Raw genomic sequence first — 24,702 nt, forward strand, 5'->3', positions numbered from 1 at the left:
CTTCCTGCCTCGCCCTTCCATTATCACCCACACAGCCATTAGCCACATTCTGAGCCATTTATTCAACAATCCTATACCTTACACTGCTTCTGGGCCCTGGACTAGGCCCTCCTTGCTCCTGGCAGGGGGCCATGCAGCCTGTGGCCAAAATGTCACTGGCTATAATCGCTTCATCTGCCGCCGCTCCTGTCGGCGCTGCCGTTTCTCATTGTGCTCTGGTGCTGGGGTGCCACTGTCTGCCGTGAACCAAGGACCCAGCACATTCACCCAGAGGAGATAAAGGGCCCGGCCTGGAGCCTAGGACAGAAAAGGGAACTTGAAGCCAGGCACAGGAAATGAAAGAAGGGAAGGATTAGATGCTCCAGCCCCCTCCTGGAAGCCCTACAAGCCACGCACCAGAAGCCAGAAAGACCAGATGTAGAGGGAGAAGCAGCTGAGCACTTGCACGATGGCTGTCAGTAGGATCACATCTTTAAGGTGCCTGTGGATAGAAGGGAGGCTGAAAGGGCCAAAAATAGTACATAGGCCCCAGTTCATCTCCCTTCTACCCTCTTCAAGTTGCAGGCAGTTGTGGGTCTTGGGCTATCTGGGCCCCAACACCCCAGCCCTGGGGCCGCTCACCTGGGCTGGCAGCGGGGGACACTCACTCTGCCATGCCCTGCTCCATGTTGAGGTCCATTCCACCATCCATCAGGGCCCCATCCTCAGAAAAGGCTGCCCGTGCCATCGAGCTCATAGAGTGGTAGCTGGCCCCATATACTGCCAGACTAAAGGCCAGGGCCATCTGCATAAAAAGAATGGTATCAAAGGCCAGCCAGAAATCCTATAAGCTTATCCACTTCCCACGATAGGGGACACTTACCCAGGCCCAAAATGAGGCAGATGAGTAGAAGAACACCAAGGTCACAAGACAGTAAATGGCCTGTAAGCAGATATACGATCAGGCTGTGATCAAAAGATACCCTAAACCACGGGCTTTCCTTGACTCTGACCAAGAGTTAGGCCAGGCTGTGGAAAGAGACAGTTGTTTCTCTTAGGGTTGGTGGGTGAAAGGGGTCTGTTCCCTGAGTTCTGAGCACCCAGAATCCCCTCTGATATGTCAGCCCAAGAAAGAAGGCCCTGTGTATCTGGGGTGGGATGGACTGGGCTCAAGTCCATCTGACTCTCAAACCCTCCTCTCATTTTTTATTTTGTTTTGTTTTGACTACTCAGCACTTTCTTTGTGCCCGGATCCATTCTCATTTCTTTTTTCCTTTTCTTTTTTTTTCTAAGATTTTATTTATTTAGGGGGGCCTGGGTGGCTCAGTGGGTTAAGCCTCTGCCTTCGGCTCAAGTCATGATCTCAGGGTGCGCCACATCGGGGGCTCTGCTAAGCGGGGAGCCTGCTTGCCCCCCCTTCCTCTCTGCCTACTTGTGATCTCTGTCAAATAAATAAATAAATAAAATCTTTTTTTAAAAAGATTTTATTTATTTATTTATTTGACAGAGAGACAGCGAGAGAAAGAACACAAGCAACGGGAGTGCGAGAGGGAGAAGCAGGCTTCTCACAGAGTGGGGAGACCAACTCGGGGCTTGATCCCAGGACCCTGGGATCATGACCTGAGCTGAAGGCGGACGCTTAACAACCGAACCACCCAGGTGGCCCGTTCTCATTTCTTTTCAATTCCAGTTTTGAAAACTACACATGGCTGTCACACACCACCCACCCCCACCCCACACACCAGAGCTGACTGTGGGATCTCGGGTAGGCAAAGAGGTAGGTACTTACATTGGCCCCCAGTATGATTCGCAGATAGAACTTCAGAGTCTCTTTGTTCTCTTCAAATATCTGCTTCTTCCCCCTCGTGCCCACTTTGCCCTTGGGCTGCAGAGGGATGGTAAGATGCTGTCAGAGCCCTCCTCAGCCAGGGTCCTCCTCACCCTCCTCCCCAGTCTGGTCAGGTACAGAATTAAACCTGCACCCAAGCCAGGTCCCCATGGTGCTTAAATCTAGCACAATCCTTGGGATGCCCACCCCTCCTCCAGTCCACCCTGTTTAGGGCTGACACTATCTGTGCAACACCTTTACCGATGATCGCCTCCTGCTCACCCTGGAACAATCCAACACTAGGTTGATCATCTCCCAGCTCTCCTGCTGAGACCCAGCTTTGGGCTGACTACCCCTTCAAGGGGAGCTCCTGAGTGGCACTGAATAGTGCGCCCCTCCAGATCTTGACTGACGCCCACCCGTTTCACAAGCCCCTAAGGTCTCCTATCAGGTCTGGTACAATCTGGTACTGACGCCCACTCCCCTCCCGCACTACTTCTGCTATGGCTGTGGGTCGCTCCATTCCCCCTACCCCGCTAGCTCTAGAATGGTCTGGCCACTGCATGGCGCCCCCCTCTGGCAGATCCGCTTCCTTCGATGTCCTTCCTCTGTTTTTAGTCTCCCGGACCCGGGAATCCTCTGCCGTTGCGAACCCCGCCCTATCCGCCCTCCTTACCGCCATGGCGCGACGCAAACAACCAGCGAGGAAAACAAGGGAGAGCGACCGAAACCGCGGTCAGTAGGTACCACATCGGCAGTACAGGCACTTCCGGTGCAGACGCAAATCGTCACAACTGTGACGGAAGTGGGGAGGGTCCACTTCCTTCCCAGTCCCTCCCCGCACCCAGAGTCGGTAAGACTACACTTCCCAGAAGGCCTTGCATGGGGGCGGAGGCGGCAGGGATGCGATGGCGGAGTCGCTGCCCCTGGAGGTGAGAGGAGGCCGCCCTGAGGCCCTGCTTGGGACAGGCTCCGCCCTCGGGGTCCCAGGTTGTGGGGAGGGGCTGTCAGACAGCTCACCTGGCTCCGCCCGCCTGGCGGAAACTACCTGCCCGAGAGGTCGAGGTCGAGATCGCAGGACCTGCAAGCTGTGGGTAACGGCCCCGCCTTGGGCCATCCCGTCCCCTTATCTTGGGGGAACCGTTCTCTCCTTACCCATCGGCCCCAGGAGATGGCTGCCGTGTCACCTCAGCGAGGACAGGGTCTCTGCCTACCCCCTTCTCTAGAGATGGCCACCCCTCCCGCTCAGTTCTGGAAGATGTCCGTTCCATCCCGTCGTCCCCGAAGGATAACCGATCTTATCCTTCTTGGGCCCCTTGGGATGATCACTCCATTCCCTCTGCCCAGCAAGACGGCTGCCCCATCCCCCTGGCGGTGGGAGACAGACTGACCCTTCCATCAACTCCGGGCACAGTTGCTGGATTACTTCGCCTAGGACAGGGCTGCTCCCCACTCCCTCAGTCCGTAGTGATGGCTGTTCCTACCTCCTTCACCCAATGGGATGTTTGCTCCTTTTCCTTAGCTTGGAGCAAGGCCACTCTGCCTCCACTGGCCAGAGAGAGAGAATAGATTTTTGTTCCCAGGGGCTCTTGGGATGGCCTCTCTGTCCCTTTTGCCTTGAAAGTTGGCATCCCCCTCCCTTGGTCCGTGGGAGACAAGTCACCCTTTCCTCATCGGCCCTGGAACGGTGCTTCTTCCCCTTAGCAAGAATAGGACAGCTTCTACCTCCTTTAGCCACCTACCATGGCATCCATTATCTCCTGGGCACCAAAGGATGTCTACTACATAGATCCGAGGAATAACCAGTCATATCTCTAGTAGTAGCCCCTTAGGATAGGGTTAATGGGATGGTAACTGCATCCTTACCATTGCCTCCTCTTTCCTCTAGAAAAGCTACCCCCTTTCTCAACTCAAAGAGCCATGCTCCCTCCCCTCAGTGAGGACAGTTTATTGCCCTCTCCTGTTGCTTTTTGGGTTGGTTGCTGAGCCCCAGAAGACAGGATGGCCACTGTCTTAACTTGGCTCAGACAGGCTTCCCTGCCTCCCCCTGGGGTTGGGGGCTTAGTCAGTCCCAATCTCATCAGTGTTCTCTTCCCCATGCCTAGCTTTCCTGACCCAGAAGGCGGTTCTCCCCAATCTTCTCAGTAGTGATCTGCTTTATCTTCCCCACTCCTTCCCTGGGCAAACCTTTGGTGAAAATTGAGGTAGAGGGCTTTGGTGAAAATAGAGATAGAGCACTATCCATCTTTAATTCAATCTAATGACTATTGGCTAAGTAACTTCTGTGTGTTAGGGATCAAAGAAAGGAAGAAGAGGTTAGAATGGGCTGGTGACGTCAAGGTTAAGGAAAGGCATTCCTGGAAAGAGGCCTACATAGGCAAAAGGTAATAGGCATAGTATGGCTGTAGGACAATGGGAAGCCTGAACTGGGGAAGCTCTGGGGTCAGGGGTCCAGTCAGGCATAGGGCCTGGCAGGGTCTTGCTTGGGGTCTCGCTGACCCAAGAGTGGAGATTTTGTCCGGAGAGTACTGGATACCCTGAAGGTTTTCATCAGGGATGTGCTAAGACTAAAAGCTGTTGTTTTTTTTTTTTTTTAATTATTTAATTATTTATTTATTTATTTGACAGATACAGATTACAAGTAGGCAGAGAGACAGGCAGAGAGAGAGAAAGAGAGAGAGAGGGGGAAGCTGGCTCCCCTCTGAGCAGAGAGGCTGACATGGGGCTCGATCCCAGGACCCTGGGATCATGACCTGAGCCGAAGGCAGAGGCTTTAACCCACTGAGCCACCCAGGTGCCCGTAAAAGCTATTTTTTAAGGAAAATTAACCTTGTCACTGTGTGCAAATTGACTAGCAAGGCTGAGCCTGGAGGCAAGGAGGTTAGGTGGAAGATTGTAGAAGGAATCCAGGTGTGTGCTGATAAAGATCTGGGCTACTGAGGTGCTAAAATTTCAAAGGTAGAAATATTAGTAACAGCAGTCCAGCAAGCATTTATGGAACATCTACTAAGTGTCAAGCACATCATAATATCTGTGTGTGTGTGTGTGTGTGTGTGTGTTTGTATAATGGAAACAGAAGCTCAGAGAGATCGGTTACCTTGCCTGAGGTCACATAGGTCCCACAGCTTGGAAGTAGTAGAGCTGGGATTTGTTTGTTTTTTGTTTTTTTTTTTTTTAAAGGTTTATTTATTTATTTGACAGAGATCACAAGTAGGCAGAGAGGCAAGCGGAGAGAGGGGAGGAAGCAGGCTCCCTGCTTAGCAGAGCCCCCGATGCGGCGCTCGATCCCAGGATCCTGAGATCCTGACCTGAGCCGAAGGCAGAGGCTTAACCCACTGAGCCACCCAGGTGCTCCTAGAGCTGGGATTTGAATAAGTCTAAGTTATCCTGGCCTAAGACTGTGCTGTACACCTGTATCTGACAGCAAGAGACAGAAGATCCTGAAGAGTCCGCAGTATTATCAGGATCTTCAGGCAAGATGCACTAGTGGCACTGAAGCTCAGGTGCTGGAACGTTGGGAGCAAGGGATGTTTTGGACTGAGAATGTGAATTTGGTTGAGATGAAAGTGATAGTAAAACATTTAGATGATGGATCCTGTGGACAATTGGCAACACTACATTAGCACATGAATGGTGAGACAATATGGGGATACTGAATTGTTGGTTTTTCCTGTAGAGGTAACTGTTGAAGCCATGCAAATGAACTTATTATCCTAGGAAGTAAACAGATTGAAAGACCAGGTCTGAGCCATGGGAGCCACAGAAGACTCCAGAAACAGGGCATTTGGAGTTGGAGAGTGGAGCTCTAGAAAAAACAATGTCACAAGAGTCCAAGAGGGAAAATTCCAGAAGAACAGTTAATATTAGATCATTCTTGGCCTCACAAGTGACTCCCTCCCCAGTTCCCTGTAGGGCCTCCAACCTCATGACCCCCAGCCTTACAGAGCATAGGTGCAGTGAGGGCCTGAGCTGGGTCCTATTGGGGATCATAACAGCCAGCTGAGAAGGCGAGTTGACAGTGGAGAAAATGGGGAAAGAGGGAGGACCCATAGCCTGACCTTTGAGGGCAGGAGGAAGGGATATGGTTTCCAAAGATCAGAGGAGGATACCTTACTTGCTGACCTAGGTCTTAGGCAAGACACTTCACTATGTCTTGTTTTTTAAGATTCTATTTATTTGAAAGAGACAGTGAGAAAGCTAGAGCACAAGAGCAGGGGGAGGGAGATGCAGGATCCCCACTGAGCAGGAACCCCAATTCGGGACTCAATCCCAGGACCCTGGGATCATGACCTGAGCCGAAGGCAGATGCTTAACCAACTGAGCCACCCAGGCGCTCCGACCCTTTACTATGTTATTAAATTCTCAGCACAACCCATTTAAACCTCACTACCATTGCCATTTTACAGAATAGGAAAAACAAGGCTCAGAGAGGTCAGTTGATAAGAGTAAGGATTTGAACTAGGTTTATCTGGTCCTAATGCCCAGGCCTATTTTACCAAACTGAGTGGGAAGTTTGCTTTTTATCAGTCAGTACAAACTTGCATCCAGGGAAGACTCAGGAATGGTTTGTTCACAGTAGAGATGCCTGGAGGCCAGAGAGGGGGAAGTGAAGACCCCATGAAGCTTAGGACTCAAGATGAACTAGAAGCCAGTGTTCCAGTCCCCTCAGACTGACTGCACTGTCAGCTGGAGAAGTTTCTAAGGACCCCCAGCTCTAATAGTTCCCAATGCCCTGTCTTTTTCCCTCAGATGCTCACACATATTCTGAGCTTTCTGCCTCTGTCAGATCAGAAAGAGGCCTCCCTCGTGAGCCGGGCTTGGTACTGTGCCGCCCAGAATGCCCTTCGGGAGGTAAGGTGGCCAGCCTCACCTGGCCCATTCTCAGCTGTCTCTCACTCCAGTTTGCTCATGGCCCTGCTCGTATGTCATCCATTCATTCATTCATCCATGCATACATATACATACGTTACATTCATACACACTTGACTCTGGGTACAGTGCTGGGACTTTACAGATGAGTAAGACATAATCCCCTGCCCCAAGGAGCTCACAGTCCAGTGAAGGAGAAAAGCAAGTACATGAGGGTTGGTGATGTCGTGTGCTTGGTGCTGTGACACTGGAATGAAGGGTGCACCAAGAACAGGAAGAAGGACGTCCAAAGGAGACCAGCAGCATCAGGGAAGGAAGGCTTCCCAATGGAATAGGATGAGGGGGAAGGTTGGTCTCCCAGGAACCGGTGACAGCACTGGGAAAGGCACCAAGGTGTGAAATAGTTCTGGAAATGACCACACAAGTTCCCTAAGACTAGAACTGAGATGTGCATAGAAGGGGTGGGAGATGGGTGGGGGGAGCAGGTCAGACCACAAGCTGGCACTCTTGTTGGGGCCCAATTACCATCCGAGAGCCTGTAAAGGAATATTAAGGCAGAGAAGTGACATGGTGTGATGTCTTAGAACTCCAGTGCTGAGTGGACTGGGGAGGGTGAGTTGGGATGTGGGGAGACAGCCCATCTCGGAAGTGAATGCAGACATCTGCGACAGTTTGAAAGGCAAGTGGTGACAGCTCCTTGTTTTCATTCTGACTTCTTTGATCACTACTGAGGTTGAACAGTTTTCTCATTAGCTGGCCATTTATATTTCCCTCTCTTATTTATTTCTGTTCTTTATCCATTTAACCATTGGCATCTTAGTATTTTTCTTATCTGTCTATATGAACCTTTTATATATTAAAAAGATGAATCTTTTACATATTTATTGAAATATATTCCTAACATATTTGCCTCTGTATTTGAGTTGTGGATACAAACTTATTTCTGAGACACAGAGGTTAAATTTCTATGTTGTTGATTCTGAACATCTTTTGCTTTCTTATTTCTTCCACTGCTTTTTAAATTTAGAGACCCCTTGCTTCTTCATGATTTGATATACACTCAGATGTCTCTTCTGTTTTTTTTTTATTAGACTTATTTTTTCAGACAGGTTTTAGGTTCACAACAAGTGTTTCTTCTGTTTCATGGCTTGAATTTTTATAGTAATTTTTTAATTGTAAAGGTCATTTTGATCTATTCTCTCAGGTAAGAAGCTAAACTGATTAGTTTTCAAAGAGCCCTAATACCATTTATATATACTCTTCTCCTTCCCTGCTACATGGGACTCCTCCTCTGTCACATATTAAATGTGTATATATAAGTAGGGTCTGTTGTCACGTGATCTATCCAGTGTCATTGAGCTCAGTGTTTAAAGCAATTTGATTTGGACTTGTTGAAAATTTGAAGTGTGAGACATCTAGATGGTGAGATGCAGTTGGTCTTTGGGTTTCTGGGGGAGGAATTCAAGAGAAGTGTCTTGGTAATAAATGCAGAGTTGGGTACCATTCAGGAATGGGTGGAGCTTGAAACCATGGATCCAAGCAACATCCCCCAGAAAGCAGGTGAAAAGCCATACGAACAGCGGGCTGCAGAATACCCCAGGAGAGTAAACCAGTCCAAGGGCGTGGAAGGGAGAAGGCCTCTCCAGAGGAAGTCCCAGGGATCAAAAGTGGAGAGTATTTACAGTGTCGAGTGGATGACTAACAGTGTCAAATCCCATGAAGAGTCCAGAAGATAAAGAACAGATAGTGTCCCTGATGTCTGATGTCCAGGGAGGTCCCCAGTGACTTCAGCAACATTTGGCATCTGGGGGCAAAAGCCAGGTGGGTGGAAGAGTGAATGAGATAAGAAAGGGCTTGTAGAGAGTGACCTCCTTTGCAAGAAACTTCCCCATGAGAGGAAGGAAACAAATAGGGCAGTAATGACAGGTTGAGGGGACTCCACAAAGGATTTTCGTTGTGATAAATTTCAAATGTGTTCGTATGCTGAGGAGAGTCACAGAGGAGGGGTGAATGTGAGTGCTGGAAGCAGAGACAGGAGAAAGGGCAGATGCCACCTGGGGTGACAGAAGGCCTGGCCTGGGCTGGGGTGGGGAGGATGGCACCTCTCTGGCTTGGGACATGGAGGGGAGTGGGTGGCAGTGTGGAACGGTTTGCTGAGGAAGTTCCTCTGAGACTAGTGGCCTCTTTGCTGGGTGAATTTGGAGGCCATGTTGTCTTGGGGCGTGACAAGAAAGGTAGAGGCCAAGGCCTCAGCACAGAGGCTTGGAATAGTCACAGGGCAGAAGGAAGCAGGAGAGTTACCAGAGCCGCTCAGAAGGCCTCGCTCCCTCAGACAGGGATGCTGGCTGTCTATGCCGGGCCCGGGGCTGGCCACTCGGGCTGCCGGGCTGGGGGAGGCACGGCACTCCTCCACGGCTTGAGAACAGGTAGTGAGAGGGAGGGAAGCCTGAGCTAAGAAGAGTGAGTAGGGGTGCTGCACTAGGCGATCAGACAGTGAATTTAGAAGGAAGTATGTTGCATCCATGTATCTGGCGAGGTCCCAGGCTCTGTGTTCTGGAAAACGATGTGGACTGCAAATAAAGAAGTGGGGATGTGTTGGAGTGCAGTCTGCCAGGGTGCAGCGGAGAGTGTACGCATGCGCATGTGTGTGTGCGTGCGCATGCGCGTGTGTGTGGACACCGGGAGGCGGTGGGGTGTGGGAACCCCAAGGGCCTGGCTCCCTCTCTCAGATTTAAGGAGAGTGGGACGACCCATCCCAGTGGGTGGGGAAGGTGATTCAAGGGAATGAAAAGATCAGGGAGGGGGGTGTGTGGTGTGTGTGTGTGATGGGGCAGAATGTACAGTAAAGAATTCACTCCTCTATGGACTGGGTCTCTCTCTTCTTTGGTGCCCCCAAAAGAGGCTGATAGGGAGCAGGCTAGAAGGTAGGAGGAGAGCCAGGCAGGCAGAGACACAGAACACCCAGTGGGAGAGAGCGTGGGGGAGACTGGCCACCCACAGCAGGTGGCACGGCAGAAAGGACACTTGTGGGAGGTCTGCAGAGGAGCCCCCAGATGTTGGTGACTTGGCTGAGGGGGAGCTGTTGCCAGGAATGAGAGGTCCCATGGGGGAGTGATGGAGGGGTGAGTGGGTGAGGCAAGAGGTCTAACAAGGTGGCGAGCGTGGTGTGGGCATGGACAGACGAAAGGGGAGAAGCAGGAGTGGTGGGGGGTGGGGCAGGATCAAGGGAGGCCTTTTGTTAGTTATGACCCCGAGGTATTTGTAAACTGAGGAAGAAGCAGTGGAAAGGCAGGGGCTGCCGTTTCCTATGCCAGAAGCCGGGAGCAGGCCCAACAGGTCGAGAGAAGGGGACCAGGACCTGGAGAGGGAAGGTGGTTGGGGGAGCTGGCTGGCGGATGTGAACATGGCAAAGGGAGGGCCTTCCCCACTTGATGACTTTGGCTTCTTTTTGAGACAGAACAGTTCGTCTCTGAGAATTCTGAGAATGTCAGAGTAAGGGGACGGTGCTGCCCTTGCATCAGGGACTGGAGAGAATGGTGGGCTTGGAGAGAAACCTTGAGACAGAGGGGAAGAGAGCCAGGGGAGGAGGTGGTAGTGGGGGAGACAAGAGGGGAGACTATGGCTTCCATGGGCAGAATTCTGTACGCTTAGCACAGACCCAGAAGAGGCAGCAGTCTCATCTTGGCAAGGCAAGAAGAATGGGCACAGCAGCATGACGGGGGCAGGGCCCCAGGACCCCAAGAAGAGGGAATCAGGAGAGAGATTCTTGGAGTCCAGCCAAGAAGGAGAGGGGAAAACCAAAGTGGGCAGTCAGGAGTAGACTGGAATGGGATAGGAGAGTGAGGTGGAGGGCGGAGTTTGAGATGGTAGAGTCCGCCACCATTTCAGCCCTCAGGCTGTTCCAGCTAACTGTGAGCTCCAGACACGGAGACCTGTTTGGTGTCTCAGCAGAACTCAGCCCCACCTGGGCTGGGAGCCCTCGAAGGACAGGCCACAGGTACAGGGCATCTGGGGCTCTGCTGACATCCCACCACCACCATGTCCCAGAGAGCAATTTGTAGGATTTACTAGTAGGAACCATCTCCCAGGGCCCCGATATGGGCAAGTGGTTAAGAAATTAGCACTTCCTCGGTGCCAACAAGGATTCCAGCTCACCAAGGCACGGCTGGGGTGTGCACCTCACCAGGCTAGGCTAGGATGCTGGATGGGTGACTTCTTAGTCCCCCTGACTTGCTCCCACTTAATCCTATCTCTTCTCAAATAAGAAGGTAGACAAAGGCAGAACCTTCACCCAGACACACACAGACACACACACACACATACACACATACACACGCACACTCTGCCCATTTCGGGGAGAGCCCTGGTTGCCTGCCACTGGGCTGGTCACTGTGAAGAACTCCAGACAGCTCAGCTTCTGCCCTCCACTCCCTTCTCCTGCCTGGGGTATTTACAGAGGCCCAGAGGAGCCTCTGGAAATGACCCCCAAGGTCTAATTCCTCTGTAGAGACCAAAGCCCCTGGGTTCCAGGGCATATATTTTCTTCTGGAGAACAGGCATGTTAGCTTTGGATTCCCGTGCCAGCAAACAGGAGAGCCATTCCTCTAGCAGATGGCTTTCCAAGCCTGCACACAAGGTTGCCATCACAGCTCAGGGCTTCGTGAGGTGCAGTGGAACCCTGGCCTCTCATAGTCAAGGGCTATGTGTCCATTTTAGCAGATTTGGGGCATTTCCCAAATGACTTGGCATCTAGTCCTAAGAGGCCAGCTCTGGAAAAGGATGAGATGGGGGCTGGTTGGCTTCTCTGTGAATAGGGCAGCTGAAGCTGGAGCAGATAACCTTGCAGTCCTCCTTTGGAGCTCCAGAAGCATCTGCCTAGGGCCTAGGGAGGGGGACCTTCCTACGTTGGGGCCAAAGACCGCAGTGACCCAGGAGCGTACTGCTTCTGCTTGCTGCTCTGCTCCCCACAGATGATCAATATCCCTAAAGGGCTGCTCCTGGGCGCTGCACATTGAGTCCAGGGCAGACTACCTGGCTGATGGCTTAGAGGCTGCCCCCTCCCCATCAAGAAAAACAATGGGGAGCAGGAGGTGGTCTCAGATCTCAACACACACACACACACACACACACACACACACACACACATCTCTCAATAGCCGCTGGAAGTCCTTCAGACCAGGCCCTGCCCCTGAGTTTGGTGGGTTTTCCTGCCACTAGTCTGCCCTTGGACTTGGCCTCTAGGCTGACTGCCAGTGCCCTCCCCCTCAGTTGTTCACCTACCTTGTTCATAGGGAGGCGGTGGGAGAGGGAGAGAACATGAGAACATTTCCTGGCCTCCAAGGCTCAGGAAGGAAGGCAAAGAAGGACAGCAGCTGGTGGAGCCTGGGAGGTGGGGATGGGAGTGGGGGACACAACATGAGGGCAGGGGCAGCGCTGCTTCAGCAACGGGCCCTGCTCTGCACCTGCAGCCACGGCTCACTCTCTATCCTTGGACTGGCCCCTCTGTTGGCAGCCAGCTTTAGCCTTTCTTTCTCAAACCTTTCCCCTCTGATCTTTTCATCCCCTTCAATTACCTTCCCGGAGCCAGGCCCATGGGGTTCCCACCCCCACTGCCTCCCAGTGTCCACGAGGGGGAGCTGCGGCAAGTGCACCTTTAGTCTGCAATGACCACATCCTGGGAATGGAAATGGGGTCTGGACAGGGGGCCTGGCTTGACCCCTCATTCCCGTGGAAGTGGTCAGGAGCTGGCCCCCATTTCTTACCACACACTCCTTCCCATGATGACAGCCACAGGGAGCTGCTTCTCTCTCTGGCAGAAGGCAGCCTGGTTTCTCCACCCAGGAATGGGCTTCACGTGTCTTCCTGGGAGAATCCTGCTGATAAGTATCTTGCAGGCATGCACCTTATGTGTCATCCTACCTTTCTGAATCCCTTCTGATGACGTTCGCTGGGCAGAAGCAGGGGACACCAGCTTGTTCTTGCAGTAACCGACAGGACAGGTTTTTTAGAGAGCTTGCTTTCCTGTGTCAGGATCACGATGATGTATTGAAACAGCCTTTGAGTACTGCTTGCCTGTGGCCTGGCCATCCGTCAGGGGTAGAGAAGAAGCCAAACCCTCCTCCACCTCCCCCACACCTGCTATAACTTCCCTCTGGCACAAAATCAGGGAAAAGTCTATGGAAATGGGGGCTCCCCAAACTCCTAGACAAGCCAGGCTCTCCCCGCCTCAACCTAGCCCTGAGCTCACCACCAGCCTCCACCCCACATCAGTCATGGACACCCCCCACCCCACTCTTGTTCTCCTGTTGCCCTACAGCAGGGCCAGCCCCATACTCTTGGCACCTCAAGATTCATTCCCTTAGCTTCTGCCAAAGAAATGGAAGGCTTCTCCTTGCTTCCCTGGACAGATAATATAGACTCCCCAGAGACAAGCCCCAGGAATCACAAGCACATCTTGAACTCTGGAGCTGGCAGGGCCCACACACATTGGTGCACCCCTATGTGCACACACACACACGCGCACGCACGCACACACACACACACACCTTTTCACAAACACTCAAGTGGCTGAGCTACTCAGGCCACCAGGGGACCTAGGCCTCACTGCCTGCCCTAGGCCTCTGGCACCTGGGCCACCCACGGTAGTGGGAAGTGACAACTGCTTTGCTTCTTAATGCCCTCAGCTGTTCTGAGGGCTATTTATAGTCTCTGGAAAAAGTGGGGGGAGGCTGGTTGCTTAGATAATGCTGAGCTGACTCCCTGCAGAAGGAACCGAGGCCACAGGTCTCAGGGCCACCTTCGGAAAGTCCCAAAGTTTGGGATCCAGCACACTTAGTCCCTCTGCCCCCTGGGAGCTTTGCTGGCCCTCCTCCAGGCCACCCCAGCCCCCTGCGCCCAGAATGCCAGCTCCCCACCCTGTCCCCACCCGTCCACAGGCATCCAGTCCCATCTGTCGATAACCTTCCTGCCCTCCCCTCACAGTCACCTCCTTTGAGCCCCAGAGTGACTTGTCTTCCCACCTCCCACTTCCCACCAGTACCCCCTCAACCACACATGACACCGCACACCACAGTGGGTCCTCACTGTGACAGGGCCCTTCCCTGACCTGCCAATGACTGGCCGCCAGACCTGATGGCCAGCCCCCTCTGAGGCAAGAGGGCTAACTCCATTCCTGCTGCTGCCCCTTAGACAAATGTGCAGTACAACATCCCCGTGTCCTCCGCCTCCCTCCCGGTCATCAAGAGGCTGGGCCTCAGGGGCGTCACCTGCATCAGCCTGACCAGCCTGGATGGCTCGCCAGCTTCGCAACAGGTGCTGGAGTCTGTCGCCTACCACTTGGGCCCCCACCTGCAGAGTTTGTGCCTCAGTGGGAGCAGCCCCACGGAGGCCTCCTTTGTGGCCTTGATCCTGGGCTGCCCGGCCCTGCGTAGCCTTGACCTCAGTGGCTGCCATGGCCTCTTCACATCGGGCACGCTGCTCGCGCAGCCCAAGATGGCGCAGCAGGTCCGGCAGGTGTTGCGTGGCCTGTGTGAGCTCAACTTGACTGGCCTGCGGGACCTGACCGACCTCAGTTTCAACAGGCTCAGCAGCTGTGCCCCCAACCTGGAGCGCCTCTCCTTGGCCTACTGTCATCTCACTTTTGAACTACGCCCAGCCCAGGGCTCGTTTGGCCCCCCAGACTCCTCCCGCTCCCAGCTCTCCTTCCACAACCTGCTGCGATTCGTGAAGGAGAGGGCTGGGAGGCTGCACGCCCTGGACCTGAGCGGCACTGGCTTGCTCCCAGAGGCCCTGAACGCCCTGGGCGGGGTGGCCGGGCTGCAGCTGCGGGAGCTGAGGCTGCACAGCTGCCAGGACCTCTCCACAGAGGCTGTGACCGCCCTGTGCCGTCTGCAGTCGGGCCTGACCTCCCTGGATCTCAGCGGCTGCTCAGAACTGGCCGACGGTGCACTCCTGGCCATCGGCCGGGGCCTGGGGCACCTGTGGTGCCTCCGCCTGAGGAAGCTGCAGCGGCTGACGGATGCGGGATGCACAGCGCTGGGGGGGCTGCGGGAACTGCGCAGCCTGGACCTGGCAGAGTGCTGTCTGGTGAGCGGGCAGGGCCTGGCCCAGGCCCTGGGTTCAGGGCACAGGGCTCCAGCCCCCTTGGTCTCCCTCAGCCTGGCCTACTGCTCCTCTCTCAAGGTGAGCACACCCTCCCCTTCCTTCCTCTGCAGGGCTGGGGCTGGGGGAGCTGCCACCCGTGGCAGCAGGGAGGCACTGCCCAGTATCGATGTCCAAGCAACAGCGATGAGAAAGGAACTGAGGACACAAGGGGAAAGGAGCCTGGAAAGACAGTGCTCCTGTAGGCACTCCTCCCCTTACCCCCTACTGTGGGCCCAGACAGAGGAGGTCCAAGGGACCAGGCTGGCCCAGCCCACGAGCTGGCACACTAAGCGCTCCGTGACCCCTGTAGTCTGGGTAGGGGCACTGATGGCGGGTGTTCTGGAGGCAGGGAAGACGAGAGAGGGGTTTCTGCAGGGAATGGATACTGAGGTTACACAAGGAGGTTGCTCGGCACGGTCTGACAGAAGGGAATGTGATGTGGGAGTCATGGTCATGTCCTCGCTGCGGCCAGTCCCTTCAATAGGGCTCAGCCCTGTCCCTCTGGGTGAAGTCCCTAACTTGGCAGTGTCAGTCCCTCCCTCTTCAGGGGATTATTCCTTCAACCTCTCAGTGTGCACAGGGCATTCCCAGCCTGAAAACAGTCTCTCATTCTTTCCTCCACAACCGTTTCCCTTGCCCCCAGTTCATTTTCCCATCAGCACGATGTGTCTCCTAGCTGCTCTCCCCGGGGCCCCGCGTTCTTGTGTCTCTTACAAACCTCTTTAAAAACCAGCTTTCTCTACTCTGCCTTTAGCTCCTGTTCCTGGCAGGTGGCAGCCCTACCCCCACTGTGACCTCATGATCTGCTTCAAATTCTGGAGGGAGCATACCTGATTGGCTCAGCTAGGGCCAGGTGTCTATCCATGATCCACTAAGCTGCGGCCAGAAGGCTGCCTCCGCCCACAACTTCCGCAGGGCCTGGTAGTACAGGCACAACAGATACTTTAGAAACTTGCACCTGCACCCTTCCCACTGCAGACAGTCTAGGCCTTGGGCCTCCGGCAAACTCCTCCTGGTGTCCCGCACCTACCTGTTACCAGAACAGGGACATGGTTGCTTCCCTCCACGGACCATCTGGTAGCTCCCTGTTGCCTGTGGGGCTGGAACGTCCGCAGAACCTTCCTAGGGACACCTGCACAAGCTGCCTTCCCATTGGTCTCTCCCTTCTCCACTTCCCTCCTAGGACGCCTCAGTGTTCTCCCTGATCCCAGTGCTGGGCCTGAGCCTCAGGGTGCTAGACTTGTCCTCCTGTGTGGCCCTCACCAATAGGACCCTGCAGGCCATCTGCACCTGCCTAACCCACCTCTCTGTCCTGCGTCTGGCCTGGTGCACGGAGCTCCAAGACTGGGGTCTTCTGGGGCTGGGAGAACCAAGTGAGGAGCCTGCGCAGGAGCCCCAGGTGCAGGTCAGGGAAGGGGGTGTGGTCCCTGGGCTCAGCTGCCCTCCTGCCCCTCCTAAGTCTCTCTCTCTAGGAGCATTTGAGGGCCAAACTCTGGAGGAACCTGAGAAGCAGGTGCTTCTTCCCACAGCTACACCAAGAGCTGGACCATCAGGCCTCGGTCCCCACGGACCCTTCTGCCCAGCCACAGGGCCCGTCACTGCTCATGCTGCGGGCCCTGCAGGAGTTGGATCTCACAGCCTGCAGCAAACTAACTGATGCCAGTTTGGCCAAGGTGTGGGCCTGGGGGTGTGGACAGACCAAGGATCCTGGCATCAGAGCCAGGCCCAGGCCAACCCGTTTTTTTTGCTTAGAAAATGACCCATTCTCTTTGGCTTCTGCTACATATGGCCATTCCTCTGGCTAGGGGTGGGAGAGCCTGCAAGGCCTCTGGGCTCCAGTGCCATACTCTACCCACCCCCACTCCTCACCCCCATCCTTGCAGGTGCTCCAGTTCCCCGAGCTGAGGCGGCTGTCCCTGAGCCTGTTGCCAGCACTCACAGACAAGGGCTTGGTGGCCGTGGCCAGGGGCTGCCCCAGCCTGGAACACTTGGTGCTAAGTCATTGCAGCCTCCTCAGCGATGAGGGCTGGGCCCAGGCAGCCCGCTCCTGGCCCAGGCTGCAGCACCTCAACCTGGCCAGCTGCGGACAGCTCACAGAGCAGTGAGTTGTCTGATGATGCCATGGTACAGGGGCTGGGCCAGGTCCCCACACTGGCTTGCGCTCATCAGAGGCCTCCCCACAGAACCCTGGGTACCATCGGGCAGGCATGCAAGCAGCTCCGGATGTTAGATGTGGCCATGTGCCCTCGTATCAGCATGGCTGCCATCAGGCACCTCCAAGCCCAGCTGCCCCAGGTGACCTGCATCCAGTCCCGGTATGTGGGAGGGGCTGACCTGACCTTAACGCTCTAGGGCCAGGTCAGTAACCAACCCTGGGCCTCAGCCTCCATTGCCCCCAAAGACCCAGCCCTGGCCTCTTGACCTGGCTTGACGCTGTGCTTCTGCCCCACTCTGCCACATACCCCAAAGCCCCTTCCCCCAGCTATAAACCCTTTTCTAGGACTGGGTATAGGGCTAATCCAGGGCAGCCCAGGGGCCTTTCTGCCCCAGTCTGCCCTAGAGCCCAGCAGGAGCCCTTCCCAGTTATACATCGCTGCCACAGGCCTCTGGAAATGCCAGCTCCTGCTCTCCTGGCCAGGCCTGGGTCTGGAGGCCAGGCCCCCAGGATGCATCAGGGGCTGCAGAGGAGACCTTGTGCCTCCTGCCCTGCCCACTTCTCACACCCAAGGCCCGCACCTCACCTTGTCTCGTCCCCTGTAAGCAGCTCACCCGGCCCCTACTAGCACCAAGCTTTAGAAGCCAAGTCACAGACTTTGTTGTAAACCCAAACAAAATTAAAAATTCCAGATCTTACCTCCTTGTCTGAAGTTCTCAGACTACAGGGCCCCCTCCCCCCAACCTCTGTTGAAACAGCCCAGCCAAGCCCAGGGACAATGTGGACAAACACCAGAGGCACTGAGGCACATAGCCAGTTTCTTCCTTACACCTGACCCAAAGCCCCACAGGTACCCCTAGCAAGTCCTAACTTCCTGCCCAGTATGGTGGGAGACTAGAAGCCTAGAGGCCTCCCCCTGTCTGAGCGTCCAAGCATGTCCCCCAGCCAGGCCCTAGGACCACACTTATTAAGGATATGGTAAGGTTGTCATCAGAGAGAAAAAAGAGGACAGTATCTCTGGGTAGGGATATTAGAGGTCCCCTAGTCCAACCTCCTAAACAGTGCCAGTGACTTCTCAACAGCAGCTGTGAGAAACTATCTGTCCACCCTCTTTGTGCATCTGTCCATCAGTTCTAGGAGCAGCTAGCATGGCTGCCCAAGTGCCCACAGGCACTGCACTTTATGTGGGGCTCAAAGGTGCCGAAGCTCTCCCAGTCCCCAGGTCAGGTGGAGGCAAATGACCCAGTAGAGAGGGACAGTCCAGTGTGCAGGGTATGCATAAATAAACAAGCACCTGGAACTGGGAGCCTAGGAGAGCAACGAAGAGCTGGGAGATCAAGGCAAGACTCAAGTCAGTGAAAAAGGAGCGGCAGGGAAGGAAGAGGGCAACGAGAAAGGACCGGGGACGTGCACATGGCAAGCCAGAGCTGGTGCCAAGGAGGGCAGGGTGGGGCCCCTGGGCCTCAGGGAGGATGCCAGCTCGAATCAAGCACAGAGAACTCTGGAGAACTCTGCATGCCACAAGTTGTTTTTTTTTGTTTTTTTTTGTTTTTTTGGTTTTTTTAAGATTTTATTTATTTGACAGAGATCACAAGTAGGCAGAGAGGCAGGCAGAGAGAGGGGAGGAAGCAGGATCCCCGCTGAGCAGAGAGCCTGATGCGGGGCTTGATCCCAAGACGCTAAGATCATGACCTGAGCCAAAGGCAGAGGCTCTAACCTACTGAGCCACCCAGGTGCCCCTGCCACAGACCTTTTGTTAGACGTCCTAAACCACAACATGTCTGCAACACATCTAGTTCTACTGCTCAGGCGGGTAACTGACCATCATCCCACAGACAACAGAGAGACACTGAAAAATACAGGATGGGGGTAGCATGCATGTGAGTGTGTAATCACATCAGCTTCATGTCTGAAGAAGCACTCCGGGTGTTAAGGACTGTAGGGGCAAGACAGGAGGCAGGAAGCCAGGAAGATTCTTGCCAAGATGCTGGTGGCCTGGACAAGGGAGTAGACACTGGGGAGGAAGAACTGATGGTATTAGAAGAGTTAACTGCAAGTGGGGTCACGCTCCTAGCTGCCATCTTGAACTCAACAAGTTGAACTTGAACTATTCCAAGTGTGGTGGGAAGGCTCTGAATACAGGAGTGGGCATGTCGGGCCCTGGAGGCCTGAGTCAGAAGCAGGTGCTCCCCCAAGCGCATTGTCCAAAGGAGATGCCATTGCACCAGTTTTCAAGGTAACAGGTTGATGGTTAATACTTTAAAATATATGTGTGAAGGTTCTGAGAAAGAGAAGTACTGAAGGGCATGGAGGAGGTTAGAGAGAGGTGGCAGCTTCCAGCATGCCCTGTGGGGCCCGTGGGTTGGTGTACTAGCCTCTGAAACTGACCTCCAGCTGGGGCCAACACCCCTCGCCTCTTCCACCCCAGGGGTCTTGCCTGGCTGTGGCCCCCTCTACACCCATGTTCCTGGCTAGATTTGGATCAGAATGTCAGGCTTCCAGCACTGAATACCCTCCTGTTAGCATCAGCCCCATCCCACCACCACCTGGGGGCATAAATTTGGAATTCGGAGTTTGCCATTCATCACCAAACAGACCCGGCTTTACATCTGTCCTTTTAGGTCTCTCATCAGAGGGCCTCCTAGTCTTGAAAAGGACACAAGGTGTGGCCAAGCAGGACTGAGGACTGAGTTCAGATGTCAGGAGCCTTCTGGAAACTAGGCCCCTGTTAATGCAGCCCAGGAAGGTATCCACTTAGGGCAATACCTTCTGCCTTGCCACTTCCCCCTCAACTAGCCCAGCACTGAGACAGGTTGAGGGCTCATCTGGTGGAAGGACTGGAGGGTCAGCTTGTCTCCAGCCCCTCCTGGAGAAGAGCCTCAACCACAGCCGCCCAGGTTTGTGGCCCTAGGCAGTGATCTTGACCCGATGCCCCATCTCATTTGCCAGCTAAATTTGAAGGCAGGCTTGGCCCACAGTTGGAGAACTGGCTCGACATACACCCAGGAGTCAAGCAGACTTTATTTCTGCTGCAGCCTCTGATGGTCAGGGTGTCTGGGCTTTTCCATCCCCCACCCTTCACCGCCACCAATGCAAGCAGCTGAGGCACACAGCCAACCTCACTGTCAAGGTTCAGCGATGCTGCAGTCATAGCAGAAGTTGAAATTGGTGGGGGGCGGGGGGATGGGAGGAGGCTGCTCGGGAATAGGCACATTCTCCAGCTCCAACAACCGCAGCTTGGTCTCCATCGTCAGCAGCTGCTCCAGGTCCAGCCGAGTCTGCTCACTGCCCATGGGACTGCCTAGCAGGGCACTCAGCCCATCTGTCCACAGGTGGAACTGGGGACAGAGCCAGCTCTGTGAGGGCCTGCCCATCTCTGCCCTGGCCCGTCTGCTCAACTTGGCTTAGCCTGGCCCAGACACTTACCTCCCGTTTGGATGGGGCAATGAAGTTGAGGTACGCCTCTGCCTCCCCATGGTCATAGCTGACGGAGAAGGCTAACTCATAGAGATCCTGGGGAAGGCAGGGAGTGGAGAGTGCTGAGCGGGGGGAAAAGAGCAGGGCAGGTGTGGGTGGGAAGGAGCCCCAGGCTTCCACTGCACTCACCTTGTTCTGCTTCCCTGAACCCTTCTCCCGGACGTGGGGGCAGTCTTTGCCTGTTAGCAGTGCCTTGATATCAGCCACAGGGACTGCAGGAAGAAGGCTGGGCTGACCACTGGGACCCAGGCAGTCCCCGGACAGGGGGTGGTCTGGGGAGGGCAGGTGGCTGACCCGGACCCCTGTCCTGTCCTCCTTACGCTGCTCAGGCAGACTGTCCAGGGTGGGTGGGCTGGCACCCTCCTCCATGTCCCCGTACTGTAGCACCTTGTGGTTGGGGGACAGGCAGCAGAACCACAGCTTGTCTGTGAGCAGAAAGGAAGAGGGGAGTGATGAGAGGGGCCCTGACCCCAACCCAGCCACACTCTGCCCAGCCCCCCCAATACCCCACTTCCCCCACCCCCCCGCGGGCTCCACCACCCTGGCGCCTCCGGCTGCTGATTTTGCGGAAGAGTGTCCCCTCACAGAGGCGGAGCAAACGCTGCTGGCGGATCAGGCCCAAGAGCTCTGGTTTCAGCTTCTCCCGTAGCTCCCTGGGGGTGGGGGACAAGAGGAAGCCTTGCCGACTGGGACAAGGCCCCACGGGGCACGGGATTAGGGGCTGGAAGGGGAACCTCGCCCACCAACTCACAGTATGGGAGGGGCCAGCGTGCCCTCCTGATGCAGCCGCTCTGTCTGCCTCAGCCGCAGCACCTCCCCATAGGGGAGCGCGTTCACCTTGGTTCGGAAAAGCTCCAGGGAGCTGGGCTTCAGGGCCAGTGTGCGGGCCAGCTGCTCCCGCACCACCTGCATAACCTGGGGCCACCAAGTTCTGCTCAGCGCTGCGCTCTGGACCTCGACTGAGGACAGCCCCTGCCCTGGCTCGGGTCTCCTCCCTCCCACCCTGTCCACCTTGTCAAAGTCCTCCTGGGTGGCTCGCATCTCCTTCCAGGTCTTATTCAGCAGCTGGATGCTCACACAGAAGAGCTCATGAAAACTCTGGTCTTGGCCGAAGAACATGGGCGAAAAGTCCTGGGCTGTTTCGGAGCCTGGAGCAGGGGGGCAGGCGGGGCTCAGGGAGAACGCGTGTGCAGCCCCTGGCCCTCTCTGCCCTTCCGTCCCCCGTTCCCAGACACGCTGTGCCCAGTGCCACTCACAGGGCTCCCCAACACGAAGCAGCTCACACAGCAACACAGTGAGCTGGATGCTGCTCCGGGCAAAGGGGCACTCGTGCTTGTCCTCACGGCTGCTGTTTTCCAGCACAAACTGGGGTGGGAGAAAAACAAATGAGATGGGAGCAGAGCTAAGATCTGGGGGACCCTGCCATCTCCCACCCGCCCCAACCAAGTACTGACCCGGCTGTAGGCGCTGGGTGCGTGTCTGGAGAAGTAGAGCATGTTGTCCAGCGCCAGCAGGCCGGGGGGCACGCGCTCTAGATCCTGTGCGGGGTTGCTGTTCTGGGGGGAAGCAGGACCGGCAGCTCAGGAAGGGCCCCCGGCCTCTGGAACAACAGCAGCCCCGGGTTGAGGCAAGGGTGGGGAGCTAGGGAGGGGTCACTCACGGAAAAGCCCAGTTTTCGGAACTCGCGGGCACACAGGGAGCGGCGACGGTCGGCACTAAGCCCACTGCCCAGAGACTCCCCCTCCGACTGGAAGGCAGCCTGACGCAGGGCCTGCAGCTGCTCCCGCTGTTCCTGGGGTCGTCGTCATGGGGTAAGGGGGTGTCAGGGTCACAGATCCAAGGCCATGCTCTAGCTTCCCCAGCCTCGTATACCCCCAAGGCGCACCCACCTGGCTATAGGGGTCCAGTGGCGTCCTCATGCGTGGCTCCAGCAGCCCCAACATAAGGGCCTGCAGTACATACAAATGGTGAGCCATCTCGTCGCCCAATGGTGTCGCACTGTGGATGATGTTCTGGAGAACGGCCAGTCCGCAGGTGTGAATGGAGGCTTACTGGGGGAGGAAAAGTGGGGAGGGGTCTGCCTAGCCCCGTCCTTCCTACCTTATAGATGAACTGGCGAAGGTTTCTCTGCCACAGGTAGTCAAGCATGTGCTGGGGTAAGTGGGAAGGGGGCTTAGATGAGTCAGCCCCTCCGTGAGCAGCCATCCTGCAGTCCCGGGATGGAGCGCAGCACCCACCAGCTCCTGCCCTTCCTCCCACCCCCCAAGTCCTCACCAGATGGGACACTCACCTTACGTTCAGTAGGGCTGGCCCCCTGCAGCAAGGCTGTCAGCAAAGCCATCGCCTTGGTTTGTAGCTGCTGGTTCATCCTGGGGCAAGAAGAGGAGGCTATCAGCGGGCTGTCCAGGGTCTGGCTCCATGCCCCTCACCTGTGTTCCACCCCCACCCCCGGCCACTTACACCTGTAGATGTACCAGCAGCCTATCCAGTGGCACCTCACTCTTGACCAGCTGGCCCAGGGCAGGGCTGCTCAAGGTCACACTCTCTAGCAGCCTGAGGGCCAGGGGCTGCACAGATGCATCCATCAGGTTCATGTTCACGTAGCACACCACCTGTAACAGGGGTAGGGGCTTGCTATCACTTCCCTGCCATGGAAGGCCAGATCTTGACACCACCCCACAGCCCCACCTGCTGCCTCTAGAAAAGCCAACCCACCTTCCTAACAAAGGGGATGCTGAGTGTCTCCCAGGATACCATGCCGTGTTCCATGAGCTCCAAGAAGGCCCTCAGTGCGAGGGTCAGCACCTCCCCTAAGCTGGGGGGACATCTGGGGCTGAGTGGGGCCCAGGCCAGGACCCCCAGCCCCGCCATGTCCACCACAAACCACAGTCCTGTGCTCACTCGTCCCCATCCTCAATGATGGTGCCTAGTCTCTGAAGCCCATCACGGCTGATAACCTCCTGGGCAAAGGTGACGTCTGGGGCCAGCAAGACGAGGTGGTGCAGAGTTTCCCGGCGCCTTTCACGACTCCCATTCTGCAGCCCATGCAAAAGCCGCTCAGCTTCAAGGTCCTGGGCAGGGGTGGGAAAGGTGAGGGAAGCTGGACAACAGGAACTGGAGGTGTGGGGACTCAGATGCCCACTAGATGGGGCACTGCGGAGCTGGGGTTGGGCCCTCCCACTATGGGCAGAGAGAAAGGTGGGAGGCAAAGGGGCATAGTCTAGGGCAGGGAATGAGGGGAGGGTCAAGAAGGGCATTACTGGGGCAGTGCTGAGGCACAGGATGCTGCCATTCTTGATCTCTGCGCGGTTCTGGAGAAGACGGAGAGAAAGGGAGAGAAGTCATCGAAGGGCTCTGAGGATTGGTTAATCCGGGTTGTTCGTGAGGGAGGGTTTGGGAGTCAGGAAAAGAAAGATCACATTCTAGATGGGGATGAGTCTGAGGGATCAAGATCAGGTGGGTTAGGAGGGGCGGGGGTGTCGCACAGTGGGGTATGGGCCTAGCGGTGGGGGGACTCACGTTCTCAGTGATGTATCTCCTGTGCCCATCAGCAAACTGCAGAGCGTAGCATTCCGAGCGATCCAAGCTCCACCTGCGAGGAGGCCAAGGCTCAGTGAGACGGGTAGAGGGCGGCCCCCCATCCCCCTCTCCAGCCTGGCCAGCCAGCACTCACGCGTCGCACACCTCCTTCAGCACAGCGGCCAGAGGCTTTGCCTGCAAGTGGAGGTCACTCATGGGGCAGGTGTGGGGAGGAGATGGGGAGGACCCTGGGGGTTCCGAGAGGAAGGGGTCGACCGGAGGTGGGTGGTGGGGTGAATGTAGGCCAGACAGGCCGAGTGACCTGGTCCAGCCGGATGAGCTGCGGGATGGCGTCAGGCATCTGGACCGCGATCTTCACCACGTTTCGTGGGGGCGCCATGGTCCAACCAGGGCAAGGGCGCCTGTAGTTTCCAGACCATCCAAGCTCCAGCCGAGGCGGGCGCCTGGTCTGGTGTCTCCGAAAACGAGGACGTCCCTTGTCCAAGGCTTGGACCCCGAGGCCCGCACTGACGGGTCTGGTTCCCGCTCCTGGCCAGCCGCGCGGCCTTCCCAAGGGAGACGAGATTAGTTCCGGGTTGGAGTCCGGTGGGTAGGCGCCGGCCCCGCCCCACTCCCGCGGCCCCGCCCCGCCCCAAGGTGCACCCTGTCAGGACGCAGAGGGCGGAATGCCAGAGCAGCCACACCTCCCTTTCCAGGAAAGGTAACCCTCCCG

General features: G+C 55.8%; 3 protein-coding genes across 7 annotated transcripts; 1 reads left to right on the plus strand and 2 right to left on the minus strand.

The window, feature by feature from the left end:
* Window positions 1-38: 38 nt before the first annotated feature.
* On the minus strand, window positions 39-2,614 carry TMEM208 (transmembrane protein 208). Of its 2 annotated transcripts, none has more exons than XM_032854232.1 (6): window positions 2,090-2,297; window positions 1,769-1,864; window positions 863-922; window positions 648-784; window positions 397-481; window positions 39-297 (listed from the first exon to the last, which is right to left on the minus strand). In XM_032854232.1, exons 1-6 carry the CDS (start codon window positions 2,117-2,119, stop codon window positions 160-162), a joined length of 546 nt encoding a protein of 181 aa, XP_032710123.1. In that variant the 5' UTR covers window positions 2,120-2,297; the 3' UTR covers window positions 39-159. The 2 variants fall into 2 exon arrangements, with proteins under 2 accessions (XP_032710123.1, XP_032710124.1); XM_032854233.1 differs by lacking the exon at window positions 2,090-2,297 and adding an exon at window positions 2,484-2,614 and having other exon boundaries at window positions 160-297.
* Window positions 2,615-2,622: 8 nt separating this feature from the next.
* LRRC29 (leucine rich repeat containing 29) lies at window positions 2,623-17,412 on the plus strand. The gene is given in 7 exon segments (XM_032854231.1): window positions 2,623-2,739; window positions 14,355-14,751; window positions 14,753-14,857; window positions 16,002-16,217; window positions 16,291-16,491; window positions 16,702-16,919; window positions 17,002-17,412. Coding segments are annotated over 7 exon segments (1,356 nt in total). The 5' UTR covers window positions 2,623-2,689; the 3' UTR covers window positions 17,171-17,412.
* A 2,562-nt stretch (window positions 17,413-19,974) lies between these two features.
* Window positions 19,975-24,536, minus strand: ELMO3 (engulfment and cell motility 3). 4 transcript variants are annotated; one of them, XM_032854236.1, is made up of 20 exons: window positions 24,292-24,536; window positions 24,124-24,164; window positions 23,970-24,042; window positions 23,711-23,761; window positions 23,352-23,521; window positions 23,166-23,265; window positions 22,911-23,062; window positions 22,741-22,819; window positions 22,551-22,601; window positions 22,340-22,462; window positions 22,111-22,242; window positions 21,905-22,006; window positions 21,707-21,815; window positions 21,462-21,598; window positions 21,202-21,365; window positions 20,991-21,103; window positions 20,771-20,875; window positions 20,580-20,662; window positions 20,400-20,486; window positions 19,975-20,311 (listed from the first exon to the last, which is right to left on the minus strand). In XM_032854236.1, exons 1-20 carry the CDS (start codon window positions 24,367-24,369, stop codon window positions 20,099-20,101), a joined length of 2,163 nt encoding a protein of 720 aa, XP_032710127.1. In that variant the 5' UTR covers window positions 24,370-24,536; the 3' UTR covers window positions 19,975-20,098. The 4 variants fall into 4 exon arrangements, 3 of the variants coding, with proteins under 3 accessions (XP_032710127.1, XP_032710125.1, XP_032710128.1); XM_032854234.1 differs by having other exon boundaries at window positions 21,036-21,103; window positions 24,292-24,469; XR_004382264.1 differs by having other exon boundaries at window positions 20,195-20,311; window positions 20,400-20,512; window positions 24,292-24,469.
* Window positions 24,537-24,702: the final 166 nt, after the last annotated feature.

Source organism: Lontra canadensis, unplaced genomic scaffold, assembly GCF_010015895.1.
Source record: "Lontra canadensis isolate GAN:19392208 unplaced genomic scaffold, GSC_riverotter_1.0 scaffold8, whole genome shotgun sequence".
Taxonomy (NCBI): domain Eukaryota; kingdom Metazoa; phylum Chordata; class Mammalia; order Carnivora; family Mustelidae; genus Lontra; species Lontra canadensis.

Excerpts from the sequence above, each read along its gene's own strand:
- TMEM208 (XM_032854232.1), bottom strand. The coding sequence starts at position 2,119 with ATGATCAACCTAGTGTTGGATTGTTCCAGG. Across the intron at positions 1,865-2,089 it reads TAGTGTTGGATTGTTCCAGG|CCCAAGGGCAAAGTGGGCAC; the intron begins GTGAGCAGGAGG and ends ATCCCTCTGCAG. Across the intron at positions 298-396 it reads TCTGGTCTTTCTGGCTTCTG|GCTCCAGGCCGGGCCCTTTA; the intron begins GTGCGTGGCTTG and ends TTTCTGTCCTAG.
- ELMO3 (XM_032854236.1), bottom strand. The coding sequence starts at position 24,369 with ATGGCGCCCCCACGAAACGTGGTGAAGATCGCGGTCCAGATGCCTGAC. Across the intron at positions 23,762-23,969 it reads GGAGATACATCACTGAGAAC|AACCGCGCAGAGATCAAGAA; the intron begins GTGAGTCCCCCC and ends CGTCTTCTCCAG. Across the intron at positions 23,063-23,165 it reads GCATCCCCTTTGTTAGGAAG|GTGGTGTGCTACGTGAACAT; the intron begins GTGGGTTGGCTT and ends CCCCTGTTACAG.